Source organism: Octopus sinensis, linkage group LG1 (genome assembly GCF_006345805.1).
Source record: "Octopus sinensis linkage group LG1, ASM634580v1, whole genome shotgun sequence".
Classification (NCBI taxonomy): Eukaryota; Metazoa; Mollusca; class Cephalopoda; order Octopoda; family Octopodidae; genus Octopus; species Octopus sinensis.
In genome coordinates this window covers 79,227,964-79,254,779 of record NC_042997.1, presented here as the reverse complement: position 1 = coordinate 79,254,779, position 26,816 = coordinate 79,227,964, and the positions used below count along the sequence as shown (strand labels likewise).

Sequence of the window (26,816 nt, the reverse complement as noted above, 5' to 3'; positions counted from 1 at the left end):
ATTCGGTGGGATTAGTAATATTTTTGGTAGAAATGACTGATTGTCCCTCTTAGCGTTTGGCAGGTATATATAATGCCTCCTGGCATGTATGTATAATTATGCCCTCTATATATAATTAATATGTTCAATAAGAAATAATTATTTTCGAAATTTTTCTCTTATGAGGTTTTTACGCTATCTACCTGACAATTTCTTGTTAAGTTTTCCTTATTAAGTAGTTGTCCTTAATTGCAATATATATATATATATATATATATATATATTATAATATATATATATGTATATATATACGTATATGTATATATATATGTATATATATACGTATATTATATATATATGTATATATATACGTATATGTAATATATATGTATATATATACGTATATGTATATATATATGTATATATATACGTATATGTATATATATATGTATATATATACGTATATGTATATATATATTATATATATACGTATATTATATATATATATTATATATATACGTATATGTATATATATATGTATATATATACGTATATGTATATATATATATATACGTATATGTATATGTATATATATACGTATATGTATATATATATGTATATATATACGTATATGTATATATATATGTATATATAATACGTATATATATATGTATATTATATATACGTATATATATATATATACGTATATATTATATGTATATATATATATGTATATATATATTATACGTATATATATATATGTATATATTATATATATGTATATATATATATATGTATATATGTGTATATATATATATGTATATATATATACGTATATATATATATGTATATATATATATACGTATATATATATGTATATATATATACGTATATATATATGATATATATATATACGTATATGTATATATATATGTATATATATACGTATATATATAATATATATATATATATACGTATATATATAGTATATATATATATACGTATATATATATATGTATATATATATATACGTATATATATATATGATATATATATATACGATATATATATATATACGTATATATATATATGTATATATATATATACGTATAGTATATATATATACGTATATATATATATATATAATACGTATATATAATATGTATATATATATTATATATATATACGTATATATATATATGTATATATATATATATACGTATATATATATATGTATATATATATATACGTATATATATATATACGTATATATATATATGTATATATATTATACGTATATATATATATACGTATATATATATATACGTATATATATATATATGTATATATATATATACGTATATATATATACGTATATATATATATACGTATATATATATATATACGTATATATATATATATTGTATATATATATATACGTATATATATATATATATATACGTATATATATATATGTATATATATATATACGTATATATATATATGTATATATATATATATAATATGTATATATATACGTATGTATATATATACGTATGTATATATATACGTATGTATATATATACGTATGTAATATATACGTATGTATATATATGTATTATATATATATATACGTATGTATATATATATACGTATGTAATATATACGTATATATGTATATATATACGTATGTATTATATATGTATATATATATATATACGTATGTATATATATACGTATGTATATATATACGTATGTATATATATACGTATGTATATATATACGTATGTATATATATACGTATGTATATATATACGTATGTATATATATATACGTATGTATATATATATACGTATGTATATATATATACGTATGTATATATATACGTATGTATATATATAAGTATGTATATATATACGTATGTATATATATACGTATATATATATATACGTATATATATATATACGTATATATATATGTATATTATATATATATACGATATATATATATGTATATATATATATATATGTATATATATATATACGTATATATATGTATATATATATATATATACGTATATATATATATATATACGTATATATATATATATATATATATATATATTATGTATATATATATATTATATATAGAGGGCATAATTATACATACATGCCACACGCTAAGAGGGACAATTAGTCATTTCTACCAAAAATATTACTAATCCCACCGAATGCAATTTTTCAAAGTAAGACATTAAAAAAATATAGACCTGTATCACAGTGATTTCATACTTACGTATTCATCAGCAGGCCTGAATGTATCATAAATAAATGACCCTGCCCCGCTTAAGCCGATCAGCTAACTGATCAACATCAACGAAGCACATGGGTGAGTTTACATATATTACATCCTGTAAATGGCGAACTTTTACGAATTGCATTTCGGGAAAGGAAAAGTTTTTTCGGAATAAAAATTTAGCAATTAAGGACAACTACTTAATAAGGAAAACTTAATAATGCCCTCTATATATAAATTAATATGTTCAATAAGAAATAATTATTTTCGAAATTTATTCTCTTATGAGGTTTTCACGCTATCTACCTGACAATTTCTTGTTAAGTTTTCCTTATTAAGTAGTTGTCCTTAATTGCTATATATATATATATATATGACATAAGGGGGATCAGCCATCTGAATGTGGCTAGGGACAGGGCGGGGTGGTAGGGGTGTTACTGATGCATTTAGCCCCAGGCGATCATCGACGTCACCATATATATATCATCATCATCATCGTTTAGCGTCCGCTTTCCATGCTAGCATGGGTTGGATGGGTCAACTGGGGTCTGTGAAGCTGGAAGGCTTCATCAGGCCCAGTCAGATCTGGCAGTGTTTTTACGGCTGGATGCCCTTCCTAACGCCAACCACTCCGCGAGTGTAGTGGGTGTTTTTTACGTGCCACCTGCACAGGTGCCAGACAGAGCTGGCGAACGGCCACGAACGGATGGTGCTTTTACGTGTCACCGGCACGGGGCCAGGCGATGCTGGCAACGGACACGAACGGATGGTGCTTTTACGTGCCACCGACACGGGGCCAGACAGAGCTGGCAAACGGCCACGAACGGACGGTGCTTTTACGTGTCACTGGCAACGGACACGAACGGATGGTGCTTTTACGTGCCACCGACACGGGGCCAGACAGAGCTGGCAAACAGCCACGAACGGATGGTGCTTTTACGTGCCACCGACACGGGGCCAGACAGAGCTGGCAAACGGCCACGAACGGACGGTGCTTTTACGTGTCACCGGCACGGGGCCAGGCGAGGCTGGCAACGAACACGAACGGATGGTGCTTTTACGTGCCACCGACACGGGGCCAGGCAGAGCTGGCAAATGGCCACGAGCGAATGGTGCTTTTTACGTATCACCGGCACGGGTGCCAGATGAGTCTGACAGCGGACACGAACGGATGGGTCACTTAACCCCTGCTTTCTGATATATGATTTGATTTTGACTGTTCTCACTGGTCTTGCCGGGTCTTCTCACGCACAGCATACTTCCATAGGTCTCGGTCTCTGGTCATTTCCTTGGTGAGACCTAGAGTTCGAAGGTCGTGCTTCACCACCTCGACCCAGGTTTTCCTGGGTCTACCTCTTCCACAGGTCCCCTCAACTGCCAGGGTGTGGCACTTTTTCACACACCTATCTTCATCCAATATATATATATATAATGGCGGTGCCCCAGCATGGTCACAGCTCTAGCTGAAACTGGAAAAATCAAAATCAAATCATATATGTGTGTATATATATGTGTGTGTATATATGTATGTATATATATGTGTGTATGTATGTATGTATATAATCAAACTTTACATATATAAATAACGTGAAATACATGAAGGGACGAACAAAAAACAGATGGGTCATTCAAAGCCTTCATTCTTCAGTCAGAAACCGATTCATCATTTCAAATTTCGGCTGTTTAATTCTGAGATTTGCTCTGAGTCGGCCAGCCCCAGAAGGAAATAATGCGAATGCATATATATGTAGGTATGTATATATGTATGTTTGTATGTATATATATATATATATGTATGTATCTATATATATATATATGTGTATATATATATATATATATATATAACCACATGTAATTTTATTTGAATTTCAAATGCAGTTTACTCATGAGTAGTTATTCAAATTATTTATATGGAGCTTTCATGTTCAATTGAAATTGTCCTCTTCCATTCAGTTTCTTTTAAGAGTTCATTAATCATTTTTAGCTCATAACTTTGAAAGTTATTTTGAACTCCAAATGTTTTTACATTTGGATATTTTAATAGAGTAACAGATTTAATTTTTGGAAAGTTTCCACTCAATATTTTCAGCTTTAACCCCTATCTTGCTATTTTCTTAACTGAATTCTTCATTCATGGAATAAATTTTATTATTTTTATGTAAATCTTCTTATGCGTTGCATGTGGTAAAAGCATCGTGCTTACTTTACATGTGATAAAAGCACATAGCTTACTTTATTTCCTGTAATAGAAACTGTTCAATTATTCACCAACTTCCGTTGCATTTTGTATAGAAATATAAAGCATCACATGATATTAAAAACGATAAGCTATAGAAAAAATATTTTCCTGAAAGGAAACATTTTTCAAATGACAATTACTGTTTTGTAAAATTTAATACGTTTAGATTTTGTAGCTATTTCCTTCTTCATGTAAAAATAATACATTCTCCTTTTATTTCGCTATAAAGTAGTAGTCAATATTTACTGTATGGCATCTAAATTTAACATTTTATTTTGTTTTTTTTAACTATTGTTTACATGTTAATTTTAATAAATATAAAAATTGTCACCTTAAGATCCTATGCAATAGGAATTAACTCTTCATATTAATCTAACTTTTTACAAAGCAAGATGTCAAATAATTTGATAGAAATGTCACAGTTTTGTTTATTTAATTGTTATACAAACTATATTTATCTTATTCTGTTCCCCCACTCATTACCGTCAAGGTTTTAAATTCCTAGTGGGTATAGCAATAAATAAATAAAAAAATTGACACTTTCCATGTTTGCTCTAAAATGATATTATACATTGCTACTTACTTTCTTTGCAGTCAATTCAGAAAAGGTGAATCAGTCTTAAAATGTGAAATTTTATATAATTTCTAGAGAATGCGCTTAGTGTTTATCAGTTCATCATCATCATTTAACGTCTGTTTTCTGTGCTAGCACGGGTTGGACGGTTCGACCAGGGTCTGGGAAGCTAGGGGCTGCACCAGGCTCCAGTCTGATCTGGCAGTGTTTCTACAGCTGGATGCCCTTCCTAATGCCAACAACTCCACGAGTGAGTGTAGTGGGTGCTTTTTACGTGCCAGGGGAGTCTGGCATCGTCCACGATCGGTTGGTGCTTTTTATGTGCCACCGGCACAGAAGCCAGTCGAGGCGGCGCTGGCATCGGCCACATTCGGATGGTGCCTTTTATGTGCCACCGGCACAAGCCAGTCGAGGCGGCGCTGGCATCGGCCACGTTCGGATGGTGCTTTTTATGTGCCACCGGCACAGAAGCCAGTCGAGGCGGCACTGGCATCGGCCACGTTCGGATGGTGCTTTTTATGTGCCACCGGCACAGGTATCGCAACTCCTATTTCCATTGATATTTATTTCGATGTTCAGGTACTTGACTCAATAGGTCTCCTCAAGCACAGCGGGATGTTCTGGTATCCGAGGTACTTTGAATGGGCTATGCGGGGCTGGTGCAAGAAGCAGCCCGGGTCTTTGCAGTCACAGCATATCTCCAGAGATCACGGTCCTTTGTCATTGCCTCTGTGAGGCCCAACGCTCTGAGATCATGCCTGACTACCTCATCCCATGTCTTCCTGGGTCTTCTTCTCCCCCTGATACCTTCAACTGTTTGGGAGCGGCACTTCTTCACACATCTCTCCTCATCCATCCGCAGTACATGACCATACCATCGCAAGTGTTGCTCTTGCACACCACATCTGATGCTTTCTTATGCCCAGCATTTCTCTCAGGGTGCTTACCCTCTGTCGTGCACTCACACTGACATTACATATCCAGCGGATCATGCTAGCTTCATTCCTTTCAAGTCTACGCATGTCCTCTGCAGTCACAGCCCATGTTTCACTACCGTGAAGTATGGCAGTTTGCACACATGCATCATACAATCTACCTCTCACACTGAGCGAGAGACCCTTTGTTGCCAGTAGGGGTAGGAGCTTTCTAAACTTTGCCCAGGCTATTCGTATTCTAGTGGTGACACTCTCTGAGCATCCACCTCCACTACTAACTTGGTCACCCAGGTAGCGGAAACTATCAACTACTTCTAGTATCTCCCCCTGGAGTGTGATGGAATCTGTTTTCTGAGTGTCTGTGGTGTCTATTGTCCCTGTGCATCTGCCACACATGAAAGCTATCTTATCAGTTAATTTCCCTTTGATGTTGCTGCACCTCTTATGCATCCATAGCTTACACTGGGTACATCTTATGGAGTTTCTACCTACACCTTTCCTACAGATCAAGCAGGGCCACCTGCCCGAGGGTGTGTGTGTTGAGTTCGCCTTTCTGCTCACTATAACTTTGGTCTTTGCTACATTTACTCTAAGGCCCTTTGATTCTAACCCTTGCTTCCACACCCGAAATTTCTTTTCTAGTTCCGGTAGTGATTCTGCTATGAGAGCCAGGTCATCAGCATAGAGGAACTCCCAGGGGCAACCTGTTTTGAATTCCTCTGTTATTGCCTGGAGGACTATGATGAATAAAAGGGGACTGAGGGCTGAGCCTTGGTGTACACCTACTTCTACCCAGAATTCTTCTCTATATTCGTTGCCAAATCTAACCTTGCTGACGGCCTCTCTGTATAGGGCCTGTGCAGCCCTTATTAGCCATTTGTCAATCTCCAGTTTCCGCATCGACCACCAGATAAGGGATCGGGGACCCTGGCTTTCTCCAATTCCACAAAAGCTATGTAGAGGGGTTTATCTTTAGCTAGGTACTTCTCCTGCAGTTGTCGGACCAGGAATATAGCATCAGTGGTGCTTCTACCTGGCACAAAACCGAGCTGTATCTCATCTAAGCAAATTCTCTCCCTAATGAGATGGGTTATGACCCTCTCTGAGACCTTCATCACCTGATCCAACAGTTTAATACCCCTGTAGTTGTTTCTATCTAGAGCATCACCCTTACCCTTGTAGCAGTTGACTATGGTGCTGCTACGCCAGTCATTGGGTATGACTCCATTATGAACTACCTGGTTTACAATGCAGGTGACTAGGCCATAGCCCACATAACCAGCTGTTTTAAGCATTTCAGCAGTGATTCCTGATGGGCCGGGGGCTTTACCTGGTTTCATACCCTTAATTGCCTTAACTACAAGGGAGCTGTCTATTCGGATATCTGGTCTCTCTACTGGGTCAACATTTGGCAGGCTCTCCTCCTCCCATTCATTCTCCACATTCAGCAGTCTTTCATAATGGCTTCTCCAAGCCTCTTTCTTTTCACCGTCATTAAAAGCGAGTGCCCCATCATCCATGCGGTCACATTTCTCTCCTGTAACATCACTATTTTCTCTCACGCACTGTCTAGCAATCCGAAATGCCTCAGTTCTTTGGTCCTCACGTTGCTGGACATTGGCAAACTTCTTCTTTTCTGCTACATCTTTGGTTATGTATACCTGCTGCCCAGCCTCCCTTTTGGCTACCTGGTACAGTTCCCTGCTACCCCCATCCCTCCAGGCTTTCCAGGCCTGTTTCTTTGCACTAATGGCTTTGTCTACTGCACTATTCCACCACCACGTAACTCTAGGTCTGGAAGGGACTTTGCACCATCCACAGACTTGGTCTGTGGCACTCAGCAAGCTGTCCCGTAGGAATTTCCTGCTACCTTGTATGTCCAACGTCTGTAGCTCTTCCTCCCTCTCATCAAATTTCTTGATGAAGATGTCCCTAAATCTCTGACCATGTGAAGGGTTCTTTAGCTTCCAAATCCTTCTTTTCTGGATTGGTCTGTTTCTTGGAATCCTTCTGGCCTCAAGCTTTAAGTCACTAATGCTGAGGGGTACATTCCTCACCCGGGAGGGTCTTTGTATGTAAGAGCAACCCTGCATCCCGCTGTCTGGTGAGGATGAAGTCTATTTGGCTAGTGGAGTCTCCTGACTGATAGGTTATTAGGTGGCAGTCAGGCTTCCTGAAGTTGCAAATTAAAAGGTTACATGCATCACAGAATTCCAGTAGTCTAGTTCCTTCATCATTTCTGATGCCAATACCATGGCCACTGTATACCCCAGTGAAGATACCTGATTCCCGCCCAACATGCCCATTAAAATCTCCACCCACAAAGATGAGGTCCTTGCCACTTGTCTTTGAGGTAGCCTGGAGAAGGGTATCATAAAAGTGGTCCTTCTGATCATTTGGTGGCCCCGCATGTGGAGCATAGGCGGAGATAATTGTAGCTGTGCCACTCTGTAGGACTAACCTGAGCTTAAGCACTCTATCGCAAACCCTGACAACCTCTATGATCTTATCCACCCATTTCTCCGCAAGGAGAATGCCTACACCCCCTACACCATCCATGTTACCTTGCCAGAAGACTTTATACCTATGTGCCTTGCCTGTGAGGACCCTAGCTGAAGCACCTCTCCATCTTACCTCTTGTATGCAGCATACATCAACCCGTCTTCTCTCAAGCATCTCTACAATCTCACTAGACCTATCTTTCAGTGTACCAACATTGACAGTGCCAACTCTGAAAACTGGGAAGGTAATGTGGAGGGGAGGGGTGCAATTCAGCGGCTGAAAAGAAGAGGGCATTTTTCATCTGATCTCTCTTCCGACCTGACAACATTCAAGCATTTAGGCATGTTAAGGTTGTGGCCCCTGCCGTAGGCAAGAGCTGGTGTTAGCAGCGTTGTAAGCATAAGCATTAAGGTCATGATGACGTAGATGTAAGCTCTGTGGCAGAAATACTGATATTCTAGGTGTTAGTAGCATTCTAAGCAAGCATTATGGTCATTGAGTAACGTAGTTTAAGCAGCGTAGCAGAAACATGGATATTCTAGTGTTGGGGTGGGGGGGGGTTCCAGCTGAAAAAAATTTTGGTTGCATTGTGGCGGGGAAGGGTTCCAGCAGAGAGATAGAGAGAAAGTGGGGGGGGGAGAGAGTGCAAGTAATATAGGGGAGCACCAGTGGGGAGGGTGGGGTAAGGAGAAACGATGACAGGTAGGGTTGGTGGCAGGTTCTAGACAGAATGAAATGTAGGATATAAAACGTAGGATATCACGAGTGAGGGTGGGGACTGGAAGGAGATAGCCGGTTGAGGCAGTGACAGATTTCAAAGCAGAAGGAAATGTAAGATAACTGGTTAAGTGGGACGGTTGATGAGCTTAGGGGAGAGGGGCAGGGGTAATACATAGTGAAATAGCATATTGAGGAGGAGGGGTTGGAGGAATAGACACACGTAATGGTGGTGGGAGAAGGGATATCCAGTGTAGATGGTGTAAACAGTGTTATCCGGTATTGGTGGGAGCGGGTGGGCGCACCATGATTGGGACAGTAATGAGAAGAATTAAGCAATCGGGGTTTGAAGAAAGTAACATAGAGTAACGAACAAATTAACTTCATACATGGGGGGCTAAAAAATTAAAAGATTATATTTTGTGAGGAACAATATCAACTGTTAGCTCATGAAAGAAAAAACAAGCAGTTAGTGAATAGATTCAAACATTTAAGCGTTAGCGGCGAATGTATGTAGTACGATATCAAATAATAATATAATATTAAACTAAAGGGGCAAAGATCTTCTATCTTTTACTTGTTTCAATCATTTGCCTGTCGCCATGATGTGACACCACCTTGAAGTGTTTTAGTAGAACAAATCAACTTCAGATCTCATTTTTTAAAGTCTAGTACCAATTTTATTGGTCTCTTACAAACTGCTAAGTTATGGGGATGTAAACACCCAACACCAGTTCTCAAACAGTAGTGGGGTGCACACACACATATGATGGGTTTCTTTCAGTTTCTATCTACCAAATCCACTCACAAGGCTTTGGTTGGCCTGAGACTATTGCAGAACACACTTGCCATGATGCCACGCAATTCAGCTGAACCCTGAATCATGGTTGGGAAGGAAGTAAGCTTCTTATCACAGCCATGCCAGTGCCAGATCAGAAATTTATATTAATCTTTTTGAATCTGAGGGATGAATTTAGAATACATGGTCATAACACCATACTATGAAGCAGTTAGGCCTAACACTAGACTTTCTGCCATTTACGATTACTCTCTATTGTTTTAAAAATAGAAATTTACTCTAGTAATAATTCATTTTTCAAGCTAGGTTTTCCCAATAAGGAATTACTTTTCAAATCAATTTTTTAAAAATTCATTTTTACAAACAGAATTAGCAAACCTGGGTGATAAATTGACTAATCTAAATTTTATCTCGTTGAAAATGTTTTCAGCTACAATGGAAAACAGTTAGTGTTCATTTTAGGATCTATCCTTTCTACTAACAATAACCAGTTGCAACATTATCCATTATTATAAGTGTGCTTTAGACTTTTTCTTTAGTGTCAACAAAGCAATACAGGTTCCATGTATTGTCCATTTAAATCTTAAATATATTTGATTGAAAATTTTTATATTTCATTAACTATTGAAACTAAAATAACTTTGTTCTTTTATCACAGAATAATGTTGAAGATGCGCAAGAAGCATTTGATGCTTTCTTTGATCATTATCCATATTGTTATGGTTACTGGAAAAAGTTTGCTGATATCCTAAAGAAAAATGATGAGGTGGATAAAGCAATTACTGTAAGTTCTAATTTTTTCTTAAATTTGGAGAAATTAATTTCAACAGTCCTCTATTATGTGTAAATTCTGAAAAATAATTGCATAACAAAATTAGTTTTTAAAAATGCTTTCTAATTACTAAGTTTGAATATTTATTTTATTTAGAAACTAGTCTTTAGACAATATTTACATTGATTAACCCACTGAAGTGTTTATATACACAACTTCATTTCAAATAAGTGTATTTATATAGTATTTAACTGATGATATGAGGATAGATTTTCCTTCATATCTAACCCGTTAAACAACTGGGTATGTCCCCTTTTTTTTTGTGCTAAAACAAAGGCTGGTTTCACCTCAGATGTACCTTGTGTAGCGAGATCAATTTTTGTTATAATTTTACAAAAATAACACAACTTTTTTTTTATTTATATCTTATAAAAATAATTCTTACCATCTGCAGTGTAGAAACATCAGTGGCCTTCAATTTCAAAGAGTTAAGTAGTTTTACAAATTAGGTGATGCATAAGTAACCTCTTATTTTATAGTTCTAACCTTTATCCTGTTGCTCTAATAATTCTGTTTTAGTACAGAAAAATGTAATATTCAAGTCTTCTATTTTTCATTCTTATATACTAGCCTTGAGTGGTTGCTTTTTTTGTTTTGATGCCTAACAGTTGCAACCAAGATTGTATACTTTATAAATAGTCAAACTCTGTTGCAGAGTTTTAACTTTTAGGACATTGCACTAATTGCTTCTGTATATATCAAATGCTACCCTTGTAAAATATACATTATAGGGTTTTGCATTAGTAATATCATAACCATTTTTATCTTGGGAATGGAATTTTTAAAAAATAGAATTTATGCAGTAATTGTTTATTTACTATGTAAGTTTTAGTTAAAATGGTTCCACTATTTCAGAGGTTTCTCTTTGAAATTTAAAAAGCAAATTCCCCTTTTCCTGGTTAGTCACTAATGTGGACAACTTCATGAGTATTTTAGTCACTCATTCCCCCCAATATTTATTTTATTAATCTTTTTTAATCAGATAGTACACACACACACACACCTGTACTTTTACATAGTTTCTGCCAATTAAATACCACTCAAAAGACATCGGTCAACCTGAAGCTAGACTAGAAGTTACTTGCTCAAGTGTGTTGCACATTGATTGCACACAAAACTGTGGTTTTAAAGCAAATTTTGTAGCCACATGGCTATGCCTAAAATTATTCTGTAAGTATGTTTTAAACATTAGTTTCAAAGAAACCGGGTAAAAGTGGGTTGATAAATAATGTCATAGCAGAGAATTAGTAATCCTGTGATATTCATACATCTGCTTTCCTTGTTAACATGGGTTGGATGGATTGTCATGATCCAATTTAGTTTTTTATTCAGAGTTTCTGATACAGATAGGTTAGAAGCACACATCTTGTTCATAAATTTCATTTTTGGCTTGTTTTCTACTGCTGGATGCCTTTCCTAACACCAACAACTTTATAGATATGTAAATATACGAAAATTTTAGTAAGATGGCTGGAGTTTTTAAAACACTAATATGCTGCAACCACTCCAAGTGGACATAACTTTTCTGTACATAACTTTTCTTTGGTTATCATTTTTACAAACTTTCTAGTTGTTGAATATCCCTGATCAGATATCTAGTTTGTCAAATTAAACTGAATTTCTACATTCTATTAGCTGTCTAGCTGTGGCTCACCATTATTTAGTGTATGCTTTAACCATTAACCCTTTTGTGATCTAATTTCAAGCAAGAATACTTTCTACCTTTTAAAATAATCAATAATGTGAAGGTTTGCAAAATAAACTTTCTAATTAATAAAAGACAAAAACTTACATTTAAATATTACAGAGCCTCTCAATGGGTAAGATAAAAATTAAGCTCTAAGTTACTGATGGACCATTTTGTGGTTTGATGGCCGCATTCTCAAAGAAGATGCACCCAGTCTCCTACTACAATTAGTAGCTCAGCTCAGCTGCTTATAAAGAGCACTCAAATTATGCTTATTTACATTGTTTTGAATTAATCATGTCTTATCTTGTAGCTTTGAGATTTTAAAGATGCAGCAGAATGACATTGTAGGTTAAGTTTGAGAGCTTGATCTGGCTGACTTAAACATGAAATAGGTAGAATATTAGGGTCAGATAAGGCTGGTTTAAATGCTAAGGTGTTAATCTGGTGAGTTGGTGTTGAAAGGGATAATGATAGTGAAAAATTTATCAGAAAACATTGTCATTCAGTAGATCAAAAGTTGGTAGAATGTTTTTCTATTCTTAGTAAAGTTTGTTTTATTCAGTAGCTTTTGTAATGATCTCTTTTCAATTGTTAATTAGTAAAAATTTTCAAAAGGTATTATTACCTGCAATTATGAAATTGTCTCAATCCAGTATTTATTCATTTGTTGTGTTTCATTATTATCCTTTTTGTAATCTTTCACTGTTAGCAATATTAATGTTCAAACGAGTTACACTGGATTGGGATTTTCTTTTTTTCTAAATTCTGAGTGGAAGTGTTGATCTTGGTGATTTTATCGACAGGCACTATATATCTTATTAAATTCACTAATGTAAATGAATACTATTTGATCTTGGGATATTTCTTCTAGCTTTTTCTGAAATCTGATCTTCATAATTGATTGTATTATTTTATCTTAATAGGTTAAATTTTTGACTATTCAAAGTATAGAGATCTTTATTATAGCTATTTTTGTTGATAGGTGGGTTATCTTTCTTTTTAGTTTCTTTCTTCACATTTTAAAAAAATATTGACTAATCTAAATTTACACTTAACTTAATCAAAAATCTGTTTACATTTGGTTTCAATTTCTCAACCTGAGGTTAATGAGCAGGTTTCCACTAGAATTGCTCTTTGTGATTAGAAACCTGGAAATATTACATTTAAATTTATGATTTGTTTAATGGAAGACTTAAGAGACTATTGACTTTAAATTATAGTGACAAAAATAAAATAATGTCCATGATTCTGTACCATGTAGTTGTATAGATATTAAATGTAAATTTTGATACATAGTGAAATGTTCTGCAGTTTCCAAATACCAAAAAAAAGTTTTAATTAGCACATACCACTCATGACTAAATATTTGAATAACATTTTTATATTTCTAATTTCACTCTTGACATTTTCAATCCTAGATTAATTCTCACCAAATATATATTGTAATATATATTGTAAATGAAACTATCTTCTTCCAAGGTTTGCCATTCTAAAGTTGAAAGTAAACAAATATTTCAAGGGAGATGATGCATGCTTGATGAAATAACTGGAAAAGTAGAGTTGCAGTTGTGTAAATTCTGGCACCAAAATCTTGTGAGAGTATATAGCATAGTATTCCATACAACTAGGAATTAAATACTGTGGGTCTCAATTGTTTTTGCCTATGAACCCCTCTGATTCTTATTTTCTCTACTGGACATCCATAACCATTCGCTGTATATAAAAAAATTAAAATATTTTGTGTATTGTAGAAGTAAACCAAATTATTGCACATAAATTTTAACAAAATCTTATATGGACCTCCAGTTGAGAACCGCTACTCTAGATAGTACTGTATCATCATAATTCCTTTAAGCAAAGTTAAGCCATTCTCTTTCATTCCCTTTCTTACCCACTCTCCTTAGGTAATACATGGGCAGTTTCCTTCTATGTCTGCTAGTTTTTCTGTCAAATGTTTGTCAGCATTTTACATCTACTTTTCCATACTGGTATGAGTCAGCTGGTTTTTTTGGTATAGCCTTGACTGGATGCTCTTTTAGTTGCTGCTTACAACATGCCTTGTACCTATTCTGAAACTAGGATACATTCATTAATGTCTCTCTTGCCTCTCTTATGGATATTTTTGGATCCTTTTCAGCCCTATTTTGTGTACTTTCCATTGTTGTTTGTCAAAAATATGTAAGTAGTTTGATAGCACTCGTTAGCTATTCAGTTTACATGACACAACCTCTATTTCTGAACGATCATCTGGCAAATAAGTTTGTCAAATGTGATCAATCCACAATACTTGGAGCATTCAATCAAGGCATCCCATCTGAAATTACTCTGGAATAGTGTCAATGATTCTGTACCACGTAGCTGTATAGGTTTTGGTATGTAGTGAAATGCTCTGCAGTTTCCAAATGCCTGCTAAAAAGACCAGCGGCTGAGGATACTAAATCAATTTGGCTCTTTCATTTTCATGTTATCCAAGTTAATTAAATACAACGTATTGGTCCAATTATATCCCATCTAATGTGACATTGACTAATATACTATCTCACAAATATTTTTTATAGTTTTATTAGCATGGGTGTTAGCATTCACTTAACTTTAATGTGTCTGTGTTGAATCCTAAATTAATCTTCAACAAATATATATTCATAGTACAGTGTATTTAGGAAAACAAGAGTGGAGATATGTTTGTTCAATATATCCTTACACGAGTTTCATAAATGAATAAATCTATTAGTCTGATTACATCATCAAATCAACTGATTATTGTATAAATTTTATGATTCATGAATGAATGAAACCCATGAAAGGATATATTAAATTAACATATGAACATATTTCCTTTCTTGTTTGTCCTCTATATGTACTTTGTGTTCTGAATTTGTCATGCTCTATATACTGCACTATGCAAATATATTTAATTTCATTGGAATTTTGATTGAATATCTTAACCCTTTCGTTACTATATTTCTGACCAAAATACACCCCTTATGTGTTTCAATTAATTTCTAACATAATCATAAATTTAGTCTGGTTTCATTAAACAACTATAACTTTTTTATTTATCAATATATTAACGTGAATTTTGGAAGATAATTTAATGAAATGTTCTCAACCAATTCTATACTATAATTTTTGTCATAAAGTGACTCTAATTGCAGGTAGATACAGGTAAATTCAACAAAATATTAAATTATTAAAATTTTGTTCAAACATCGCTATAGAAAATGGGTTATTAGCTAATATTCAATTGGGTATACAAGAAAATTTTACGATAGAATTTGTTATTCTGGGTAACTTTCTGATACCCATAATAATATTTATGGCAAAATAGTCTTAATTTCATTTAAGGTTATGGGAAACCACGAAGTATCCTTTCTTTCATTTTGTTTACATTTAGCGTAACGGTTTGTTTCTGCCGTAATGATTTCAAATAGGCTCATTCGAAAAAGTGAAAAGAAATAGTCTAAGGCTTTACTCTTCTGGGAAAGTCTGTGTCTTGGTCCAGTTTCTTAAGAAAAATCACTGAAAGAAACAGTTTTAAAATTTTCACTCCATTCAGGTGCCAATTCATTTTCTTTATCGCTGTCGGAGCTCTCGGATTCACTGTTTTCACTTTTGGAAAATGAAACATCAGGTTCATTATCAAATACCACATGCTTTTTTTTTTCAGTCATAGAGTTAGATTTATGAAGGTCTTCAGTAGAAAATCCTTCGAATTCTGACTCGCTGCTTGATATAATGAAATTCGTATCCATTTTTTGTCAGAATTACAAATTTTGAAAACACAATAGGTACAAATTTCGGGAAAAAATCTCCCAAAATTCACGGAATTAAAATTACACTTCGATTTTTGTACAAAACTGTAGTTGAACTCTTTATAATACGTATTTTCACGAATGTACTTAAGAGATTTGCTCTGATATTCTCATTTAAATATGAATAGGTAAATTTGGGCGGTTTGGTCACATTAAACAAAATTTTTTTCGGGCGGTTTGGTAACGAAAGGGTTAATCAAATGAACTACAACTTGAACCTCAAGTGAGCGAACAGTATTAATAACCATAGTTATATGTACAGTCATATTTGAACTATTTCAGTATTTTGTAGTGAAGGTTTAATCAGCAAAAATAATCAGCATACCTAAATCTTTTTTATATCCTGGCCTAGAAGGGACTGAAAAGCCTGAGTACTAATGTTGTGTATTTACACATTCTGTTATTTATTAGCAGTAGGGAGGCAAATTAGATGCTTTGTTGTATATAGTTCAGTACCTTGTAGATTTGAGTTGAAATTCTTCAATTTTCTCCTCCTGTCTTTCATCTCTCCAGACATGACAAAAGATTTATTGGTAGTTTTTATATCCCCTGAGCATTTTTTTCCTGATATATCTCCAAGGGAAGCTTAACAGCTATTTCTAGGCAGTTGAGTAGCTGCATAAAGGCTCTTTTAATATAATTGACTAAACCACCTCTTTGACTCGTTCAAAGAAAACATACTGTGCATGTACAAAAGAAAATAGTAATTTGGCTTTGTTGTAAAAAGGTTTCCTGTTGAATGAAATGAATATTAAATATGCTGGATAAGTAAACAAACTTTGATACCTAATCTAGCTATAATTTATTGAAGATGTCTATAAAATAACCATTAATGTATTGTTTTGAAACTTTAAATTGTTGAAGCAAGTCATGTAGTTGGATGCCCTTGGTAAACGAAATCTATTATTCTTTAGCTCAGTGTCAACTCTAAAAACCTTCCAGCTGTGTATATCTCATCTTGTGATTTTCAGACAATGCACCATCGAGGACTATGTTGTCCAATGTGTTTTCCATTTTTTAAAACAGCAAGGTGCAGTTTGATGGAAATTTGGTTGGTAGTATTAGCAGGTTGGTCAATCGCATAACAGCTTTTTTGTTGGTTTATTTAATTTTTTAATGAGAGAGGGTAGTCATAATTCTGATAATAATTAAATATTTTTTTATTCATAAGTAATTTCTCTTGTATATTATTATTTACAAGATTGAAGACAACATAAATTTCTAGTTAACAATATCAAACTCTTTCTCCATTTATCTCTGATTTAGACTATCTTGAACTTTGATTTTTAGAAAATTTGACTCATGAAAATATACGTCAGAGACATAAAAATCCTCAAACAACTTGAAACATTATTTACAATAGAAAATATTTACTCCTCTTCCGAATCCTTTAGTGCAAGTTCTCATTTTCAGCTATGTAATAAATCTTCTGATTTCATCTGAATGTGATATAAGTCTGTTACTTAAAGGGTGTTTTTCCAGGTTTCTTCAGAAAATGTTAGTAATGACAAATGATAGTGCTTACATGTTTGTTCATTTGTACTTGTCTGTGGTCTTTAGATTCTTTTAATTGCTCTGTCAAAGGTAATAATCTTGTATTTTAAGATCCAACAATAACTCTTTATACTTGAAACATAATTCTGAATACTATTTTAGTAAGTTGTAATCATGTAGGTTATATGAATTATTTTGCATAATCACTACTGACTTTTTTCTTTTCAAATTTACACAGAAATAATTGTATAATGAAATACTTAATGTATTTATATATGCATATTTAAAAGTTTGAGGATAAAGGAGAGCAGAGTCTCAGGCTCCTGAGATCAGTACATCTGATGCCATGTCTAACATGTAGATCAATGTCTGCAGGAAAAATCTGGATAGAGAGTGAACTGGTGGTGGTCTGGTTTGAATGCTTGCAATCCAGTAAACTTTGCTAAAGGCACCCAAGAACTCACATCATGTCTAAACACTCCAAATATATGAAAAGGTGCATGGGAATAAAGAAAAGTTTTTACCATTTAGAATAATATGCAAGAAGATTATAATACTAAAATAGAAACTCTAGTACAATTCCATTGATATTTAGAATGCATTTATATGAATATTAAATCAGCTCTAGTACTGGACTGGTTGGTATTTTTTTTTAATGACCTCAGAAGTACAAAAAGCAAAGTTGACCTCAGTGGGATTTGAACTTAGAACATAAAGGATTGTACTTGAAATGCCACTGGCATTTTGTCCAATGCTCTGAGTCTATTATTTTACTGCCTAAATATATCAACATAGTAGAAAAAGATGTTAAGGTTTTTAGAAATGCTGACATCGATAGAGTAAAGTTCAAAGTCTAACATCTTTTGGTTTTAAAATGGTTTTACGTTTTTTAGCATACAATGTTTCTAAAAGTATTATTATCTAGTTCCTCAGAACTGATGCATTCTATTCTAAACTTAATAACTTAAACATATTTTCACATGCTGTTTTACATGTTTACACACACTCAGTTTCAAGTAACTTGATATTTGCCACCCACTTCATAACTTCAATACTTTTTAGAGAATGCCCAATTTATAATACATGAATACACACACACACAGATCTTTGATTATTTCCTGCTTCATGCCAGGTGCCTAGTTTAGAATCAAGCTCTCACTGTGTTATTATGTAATATTTTTCTTTGCAGACATAATGAATCTACTGGAGACCTGGCAGATGTGAGGGTCTCTGAAATCGTGATTTAGATTTTTTGTGAGATTTCACAATTTTGAACTTGTCCACTGCTAGGGAGGGCTATGGATTTGCAGCAAGAAAATCCCTAATACTACAGGGTCAACAACAGATGAACGTCAACTGTCCCTGTTTGACTGTGCCAGTCGCCAGGAGAGCTTCGTTGACGACGGTAATCACGTGGTTGTACTTCCAATTGTTCGGCTTGCTCGACTTTACCCCATTTACTTTTCAACATTTTACAACTACTTTACTCTATTCGGTCCTGTTTGCAGGGCTTGATTTATCTTGGTTTGTAACTGTTACATATTTTTCTCCAGGTCTTTGAGCGTGGTGTAAAGGCTATTCCTCTAAGTGTAGAACTTTGGCTTCATTACATCTCTTCTGTTACTGAATCAAGAGAGTGTGAAAATGTTGAGAGAATTCAGGAGTAAGTAGTGTTAATCTTAAGTTTGATGACTTTGCAGTGTGATTTTTCAAACATTGATATTTTTAATTCTCAGTAAAATTGCTTTTTCTTCAATACTTTTAATGTGATATATATTCTCTAAAATATTTTAACTGTATATCATTTTGCATCTACTTTCCACACTGGCATGGGTTGAACAAGTTGCAAGTTGGAGACCATACTTCACTCATGTTTTACTTTGGCATAATTTGTATGGTTGGATACCCTTCCTAACACTAGTCATGTAATAGTATACAGAGTGCATTTTATTGTGGCACCAACACTAGAAGTTGCCATGTTTAAAAAAAAAACAAAACAAAAAAAAAACAAGAGTATAAGGTTCTCTCAACTTTATCTCTGCCTGTTCATCATTCACTTTACAGAGTTTACAAGGGATGTTTTATCATTGCACCTGCACTTGTGAGGTCTTGTATCCTGCAAGATGAAAGGAAAGCTTCACCTTTGTACAAGGTTGACTGCAATAGATACTCAGAGTAGGAAATAAGAGATGGTATAGGAGAATGTCAAGTGCCAGTGTGAAGAGAAGGAGATAATGATAGGAGTAATGAAAAAGGATAGTAACAGCAGGGAGACATTTTACTATAATAACCAAAACAATGGTGCATAAATTTCTTTGCAGTTAATCTTTTTGGCTTTTGTTTTCAGATTATACAGAAAAGCTCTGAATGCTGCTGGTACTGACTTCCGTGCTGATCGCTTGTGGGATTCAGTTATTCACTGGGAAAAACAACAAAAAAATTTGCAAAATGTAATGTGCTTATATGATGAACTGCTGAAAATTCCTCTCCAACTATACAGTCATCATTTTGACAAGTAAATCCATTTATTCTTGCATTTTGATAAAAAAAAGTCTTTACACAAACACACGCACACACACACACACACGCTATAATCACATGCATTTAGTAGTTTGATCTTCAAACTCTCAAAGTAGGAATTTTGATAATAAAAGTAGACTTTTTCCTGGCTAGTTAAAAATAATGATTTGTTAGTCTTATTCTTGTTTAAGTGATTATGTATCAAATTTCTTACTAATGTCTCCTTGTTGCATTTTTTCTTTCCTCTCTTCCTCTCTTTGCATTGTTGTGTATGTGTTCTAATTGGCTAGGTTTTCAGATTATTTATTTCCTCACTTCTAATGACTTTTGATTTTTCACTTGTTTACTACACTATTTCACCATCATTTTTGTTTTCTTTCTCCATGTTTGCATAGGTTGGACATATGTGAGCATGTGTTTATGTGGATATACACACACACAAAAATGTGCAAGTGTCTTAAGACCATTTTCATGCTGGGCTTAGCTTGCAGACCCATTGTAATCTTTGTCTTTATTTTGCTCTTTGCTTTCAATTCTTTCTCCATTCCTTTATATTTTTCTTGGTCTTCCACATTCATTTTCATCATTCCTCTCACCAAGTCACTTTCATCCTTCTTGCACTCATGACTCAGCTATTTTATCCCATTTCTATTCACAACACCCTTTGCTGGTTCTATTCCTATCTACAACATACACCTTTACTTCCAATTTCAGTGACACACCCCTTCTCATTAGTACACCACTCAGTTCATAGAACTTGTTCCTTGTTCATCTCATTTTAATCACCATCACTGAGTTATATCCCACAATCTCCATTTAACATGTCTTCTAGATAACCAAATATTTTCATCTGAATGCAGATTCTAAAATCTAGGCCATCATTCACTCTATCTTTGCAGTTTCTCTCAAAATGCCTTACATTTCAGTGCAACAGCTACATCAGTTACAAACCCTCTCATATGACTACATATTCACTTAATCCACCCAGTACGTAACAAACACCATCCGATCGTGGCCGTGCCAGCCTCGCCTGGCCTCCGTGCCAGTGGCACGTAAAAAAACACCATCCGAGCGTGGCCGTTCGCCAGCCTCGTCTGGCACCTGTGTCCATGGCACATAAAAAACACCATCCGAGCGTGGCCGTTCGCCAGCCTCGTCTAGCACCTGTGTCGGTGGCACGTAAAAAACACCATCCGAGCATGGCCGTTCGCCAGCCTCGTCTGGCACCTGTGTCGGTGGCACGTAAAAAACACCATCCGAGCATGGCCGTTCGCCAGCCTCGTCTGGCACCTGTGTCGGTGGCACATAAAAAGCACCCACTACACTCACGGAGTGGTTGGTGTTAGGAAGGGCATCCAGCTGTAGAAACACTGCCAGATCTGACTGGCCTGGTGCAGCCTTCGGGCTTCCCAGACCCCAGTTGAACCGTCCAACCCATGCTAGCATGGAAAGTGGACGTTAAATGATAATGATGATGATGAGTACATATTCTATGTTTAATAGTTTACTTCTGCACACTGCCACTTCCCTCATATTCACTTTCAAATCTTTTGCTTTCATACATTTCTTTGACCTATTCATCTTCAATCCATTCATACACTCGACTGTTGATATAAGGTTATCATGAGAGTGGTACACTCTCATGATAAACCTTTTTTTATGCTTTGAATGAGCACCATCACAATGACAAACAGTAAGTTGGCTTAATACTAACCTTTGATGTACTCAAATTTTCATTTCAAATTCATCCTTTGCATACTTCTCATACTTGACCACTCTAAACCAACCATACTTCCACTCCTGACTCTTAATATACATGTCATCACTGCACATAGATGGTATTAAAAACTTTCTCTTGATCAACAAGCTTAACCATTTCTTTCTCTTGTATTTCACCTGTGACTGAATTGTCTTACAATAAAAATTTATATTAAGTGTTCCTTTTCATCAGATAAATGCAAATTGCATTTCATCTTCATTTTTTTCCATGTCATCTAAGATTCTTTCTAATACATTTCCGTATTTTCCGGTCTATAAAACACATTGGTATTTAAGCTGCAGAGCTGGATTTGGGGGGAAATTTTGGTTTTATCCACACATGAAGTGCACCGGTGTTTAAAAGACCTATAGAGCTACAGGTCCGCAGCTAGCGTTTTTGTTGTTGTTGTGTATGTAGTTTCAAAATGCCTTATTTTACAACTAAGAGATGTTATGATTTTATCTTAATATAATCAACAACAAACACATTTTGTCAATATTAAAGTCTTTATTAGATTAAAAATGACATTATCAAAATGTGATGGTAAAACAAAACAAATGTGCTTTGTTTTCTTCTGGGTACCAATGTACTGTAGCAGTAGTCTTTCACGTGGCCTCTACCTGGTATGTAGCTAGTCGACTTATACACACCTTTCCTTCTTGGGACACAAAACTCCACTTGTGAAGACCCATTGAGGCAAGTGAAAATCAAAATCAAACCAAATCAAATCAGATATCAGAAAGCAGAACCAAAATCGAAGTCGATCGACATCAATGGAAATTGCGGCTGTGATACCAGTGCCGGTGACAAGTAAGCGAACCATCCGTTCGTGGCCGTTGCCAGCCTCGCCTGGCCCCCGTGCCGGTGGCACATAAAAAGCACCATCCGTTCGTGGCACGTAAAAAGCACCATCCGATTGTGGCCGTTGCCAGCCTCGCCTGGCCCCCGTGCCGGTGGCACATAAAAAGCACCATCCGTTCGTGGCACGTAAAAAGCACCATCCGATTGTGGCCGTTGCCAGCCTCGCCTGGCCCCCGTGCCGGTGGCACGTAAAAAGCACCATCCGTCTGTGGTCATTTGCCAGCTCCGTCTGGCACCTGTGCGGGTGGCACGTAAAAAGCACCCACTACATTCACGGAGTGGTTGGCGTTAGGAAGGGCATCCAGCCGTAGAAACACTGCCAGATCAGACTGGGCCAGATGCAGCCTCCTGGCTTCACAGACCCCAGTTGAACCGTCCAACCCATGCTAGCATGGAAAGCGGACACTAAACGATGATGATGATGATGTTGTTCACCAATCAACCTTTCCTCTGAAAAAACAATCAGTGGAATCATTCGATCTCCATACATAAATTACTTTCCTCCTGAAACTTATAAAAAATACACACATTAGATGCACCTTTCTATAAGCCGCACACTTAATTTCCCAGGTAACATATAGCAGCTTATACACCGGAAAATATGGTAATTCAATGCTCCAATAACTTAATTACTCTATATGACCCACAGTGAAGGGAAGGGGATTGCCTTTTCCTTTGTACAAAGACCTGACAGTATTCACCTCTTAACCCACCGGATTACTACCTTCTTTCAACATCAGTTTACAGATCTGTCATTTTCTTCATACTTTAACTTCGTGCAGCCTATTCTTTTACCTTTCCATTCTTCACTTATCACTTCATCTTCTTACTTGGTTATCTATGCTACTGCTTCTAGAATGGTTCTGTATGTTGCCATTCATTCTCCAAATTCAACAACTTTTCCATTTAGTCATTGCACCTTGTCTTAATTTTACCTGGATCCATAACTGTTTGTCTTACTAAATTATTTTAGCGGCTCATGCCTATTACATTGGAAGGGTTTATTTTTCTATAGCACTCTAGTTCTCAATATGCAGTTGCATAGCATAAATTTGTAGTTGTGCATAATTTACATGTAAGATAAATAACGTAACATTTCCAAACCTTACTCTTGTTCAGTCACTGTTTGCTGTGTTTTTGAATGGTCACTTGGTCATTGGTGCCAGCTGTCATCTATTATGCATTATGAAGGTCTTGTTTTAATTTTAATAATAATTTCAGTATTAGTGTGTAGTTTGAAAAGTGTTTGCTGCTTTTGTTTACAATTGGAGTAGAATAGCAGTTATTATAGAGTTTCTTTGTTAGGCAGCCACAGTACTTTCATGTACTAAATAAACCAAAAAATTATACATATATGTATATACTTTTACTGCTTTCAGTCATTAGAGTGTAATCATATTGGAGCATCACCAGATATGCATATATGTGTGTGTGTGTGTGTGTAATTGATAAACTTCAAAGAATTAATCCACCATAATTAAGAGCTCAGTTATTAATAGATCATTACATTGCAGTAAACCCAACTGGGACCAACTTGCATGTGTATGTATATATATATATATATATATATATATTATATATATATATATATATATATATATATACAGAAAAGCATAAATTTCATATAATTCATAATTTGTGCTCAACAGCTGTTTCAATAACATAAACACTGCCAAATATATAATTACAATAATTGTAATATATAATTTAAATCAAGTCAAATTATTTTGTGTGTTCACCTAAATCATCAGGAATGTTATGTTAATCGGAAATCTGTTACTGGTTTAAATACAGGGTGCAGTGAATATATTATCTAAATTACACAAAAATGAAAATACCAGACATCTCTTTTTAACAGATGTATTTACCAAAATTACATAAAAATATCTTGAAATAGAGTAAATTTATTCAATAAAATTGCCATTGGTTTCAACCATGGCCTCCAGACGACTTCAGAATCTCCTGCAACTCTTCTGGGCAGTTTCCTTGTTTAAGTTGGTGAATACTGCCATAATCCTTGTCTTTAGTGTTACGAGGGGTTTTGTAGGTCTCTCATTCAACTGCACCCCACACATAATAATCAAGAGGGTTGTGGCTTGGGGAGTTAGTTGGCCAGGTGTTGGTGGTGATATGGTTGCAGAAATTGTCTGACAGTCGTGACTGGGTTCTTCTGCTTGTGTGGCATGGTGCAGAGTCCTGTTGCCAGACATAGTGTTTTTGAGCACCCACCCTCTTAACCCAGGGCAGCACTACCTCCTCCAACCACTTGATGTAGGCCTCCATATTGAGTTTGAGGCCATGTGGGAAGATGAATGGAGGCACTATGTCACCATCATTAGTGATCACTCCAAACAACATGATGTTGACTGGATGTTTGATGTTTATCACTCTCAATACATGTTTTAGGAACATGGCAAGCCAACAGTTGTTCTGTGTATTCACCATCTGTTCATATTGGAGCTTCTGGTGTGAATGCCAAGCAGTACAGCATGTTGTTTCCAAATTTCTTGCAGACTGAATTGCATCATGGTGCTGTTTTTGTCACAGGCGGTGCCCAACTCACCCTACAATACTGTGTAGTTGACAAAATCAAAAACAAACATTGCACATGTGCAAAATTGAAAATATAAAATGGCAACAATCTACCCATCGCACCCTGTACATTAAGACAAAAAGGACAGACTACAGTAAGAAGGAAAAAGGAAAAAATCCTAAATATACAAAAGTGTATAAATATCTATATGTGCATGCATATATATATATCTAATATCATTAATGTACAAACTAAATTCTGTGTGTTTTTGTCACCCACCCACCCCCAATCCGTCACTATTCCATGACACTTCTTCGTGCTGGGGTGAGAGTAATAATAGGCATAGAGACGGTGAAGAAAATAGTTTTGTAAAATAGAATTTTCCATTTAACAGCCCATGGGCAGATTTTCGGAAAACCCCGGTAATAGTATGAGCTGTAGTTCTGATAGAGGTGGAGGCAGCTGTGATGATGATAGTGAAATAGTGGTGGTTGTGATGGAGGGGAAGGCGATGAAATCAAAAGTATTGATGGTGGTGGCATTAGAAGTCTGGTGTGTGTATGGCAGTTATGGTGGTGGTACTGGTGAGGGTTGTTAACAATCAATGGTAAGAGAGGGAGAGAGAAAGAGGTTAGATAGTAGATAGAAAAAAATTGTACTGACCCTCGAATGGGAAGACTAAAAATGTTTGTCATGCAAATTCGACAAATTATTGTTTTGATGAAAATTGTTCATTGCTTGAAAAATATTGTTCAAGTTTAATAAAATTTAATAGGTACTCAATGCATGAAGTATCATTGTTGGGCCCAAGGCCCAATGAAGAGCACTCTGCAGGAGCCAGCTTAAAAGCCACCATATCAAGAGGCTTTTAAGTTAGTGTATACGTATATATACATACATACACAATTAGATGTTAAATTAGCCTCATTAAAGGATAGTAATATTCATAAAATGATGGGTCTATATATAAATCATGGTTTATAATCATTCAAAAGAAAATTAAAAGCTATATCTCCATTTTCTTAATTTTATATATATATATATATATATATATACATACACACACACACACACACACACACACACACTAATACATGTACATGCATACTAGCAGAAGTAAACCTGATGAAAAAGGGATGTAGAAATAAATAGAATGAAAATAAACATATCACCACACACTCATTTTCATTTAAAAAATTAAAGGTAACTAAAGTTAGAAATAATAAAATTTCTTCTATCAAAGATAACAATTTTTTTTACAAACTCTAATAAAAC

The 26,816-nt window shown here is 35.0% G+C and overlaps 1 protein-coding gene across 2 annotated transcripts in view; it reads left to right on the top strand.

Annotated features, from left to right (window-relative positions):
* LOC115210766 (pre-mRNA-processing factor 39) overlaps positions 1 to 26,816 on the top strand; it is a 78,024-nt gene that overhangs the window by 33,149 nt on the left and 18,059 nt on the right. Inside the window, exons 1-4 of one of the 2 annotated variants that reach the window (XM_029779495.2) lie at positions 10,699 to 10,824; positions 19,058 to 19,273; positions 19,422 to 19,531; positions 20,216 to 20,383. In XM_029779495.2, coding sequence (XP_029635355.1) covers positions 19,214 to 19,273; positions 19,422 to 19,531; positions 20,216 to 20,383 — 338 coding nt within the window. In that variant the 5' untranslated portion in view covers positions 10,699 to 10,824; positions 19,058 to 19,213. Of the gene's footprint in view, positions 1 to 10,698; positions 10,825 to 19,057; positions 19,274 to 19,421; positions 19,532 to 20,215; positions 20,384 to 26,816 lie in introns of those variants that run through there. The other variant, XM_029779487.2, reaches the window with a different exon arrangement.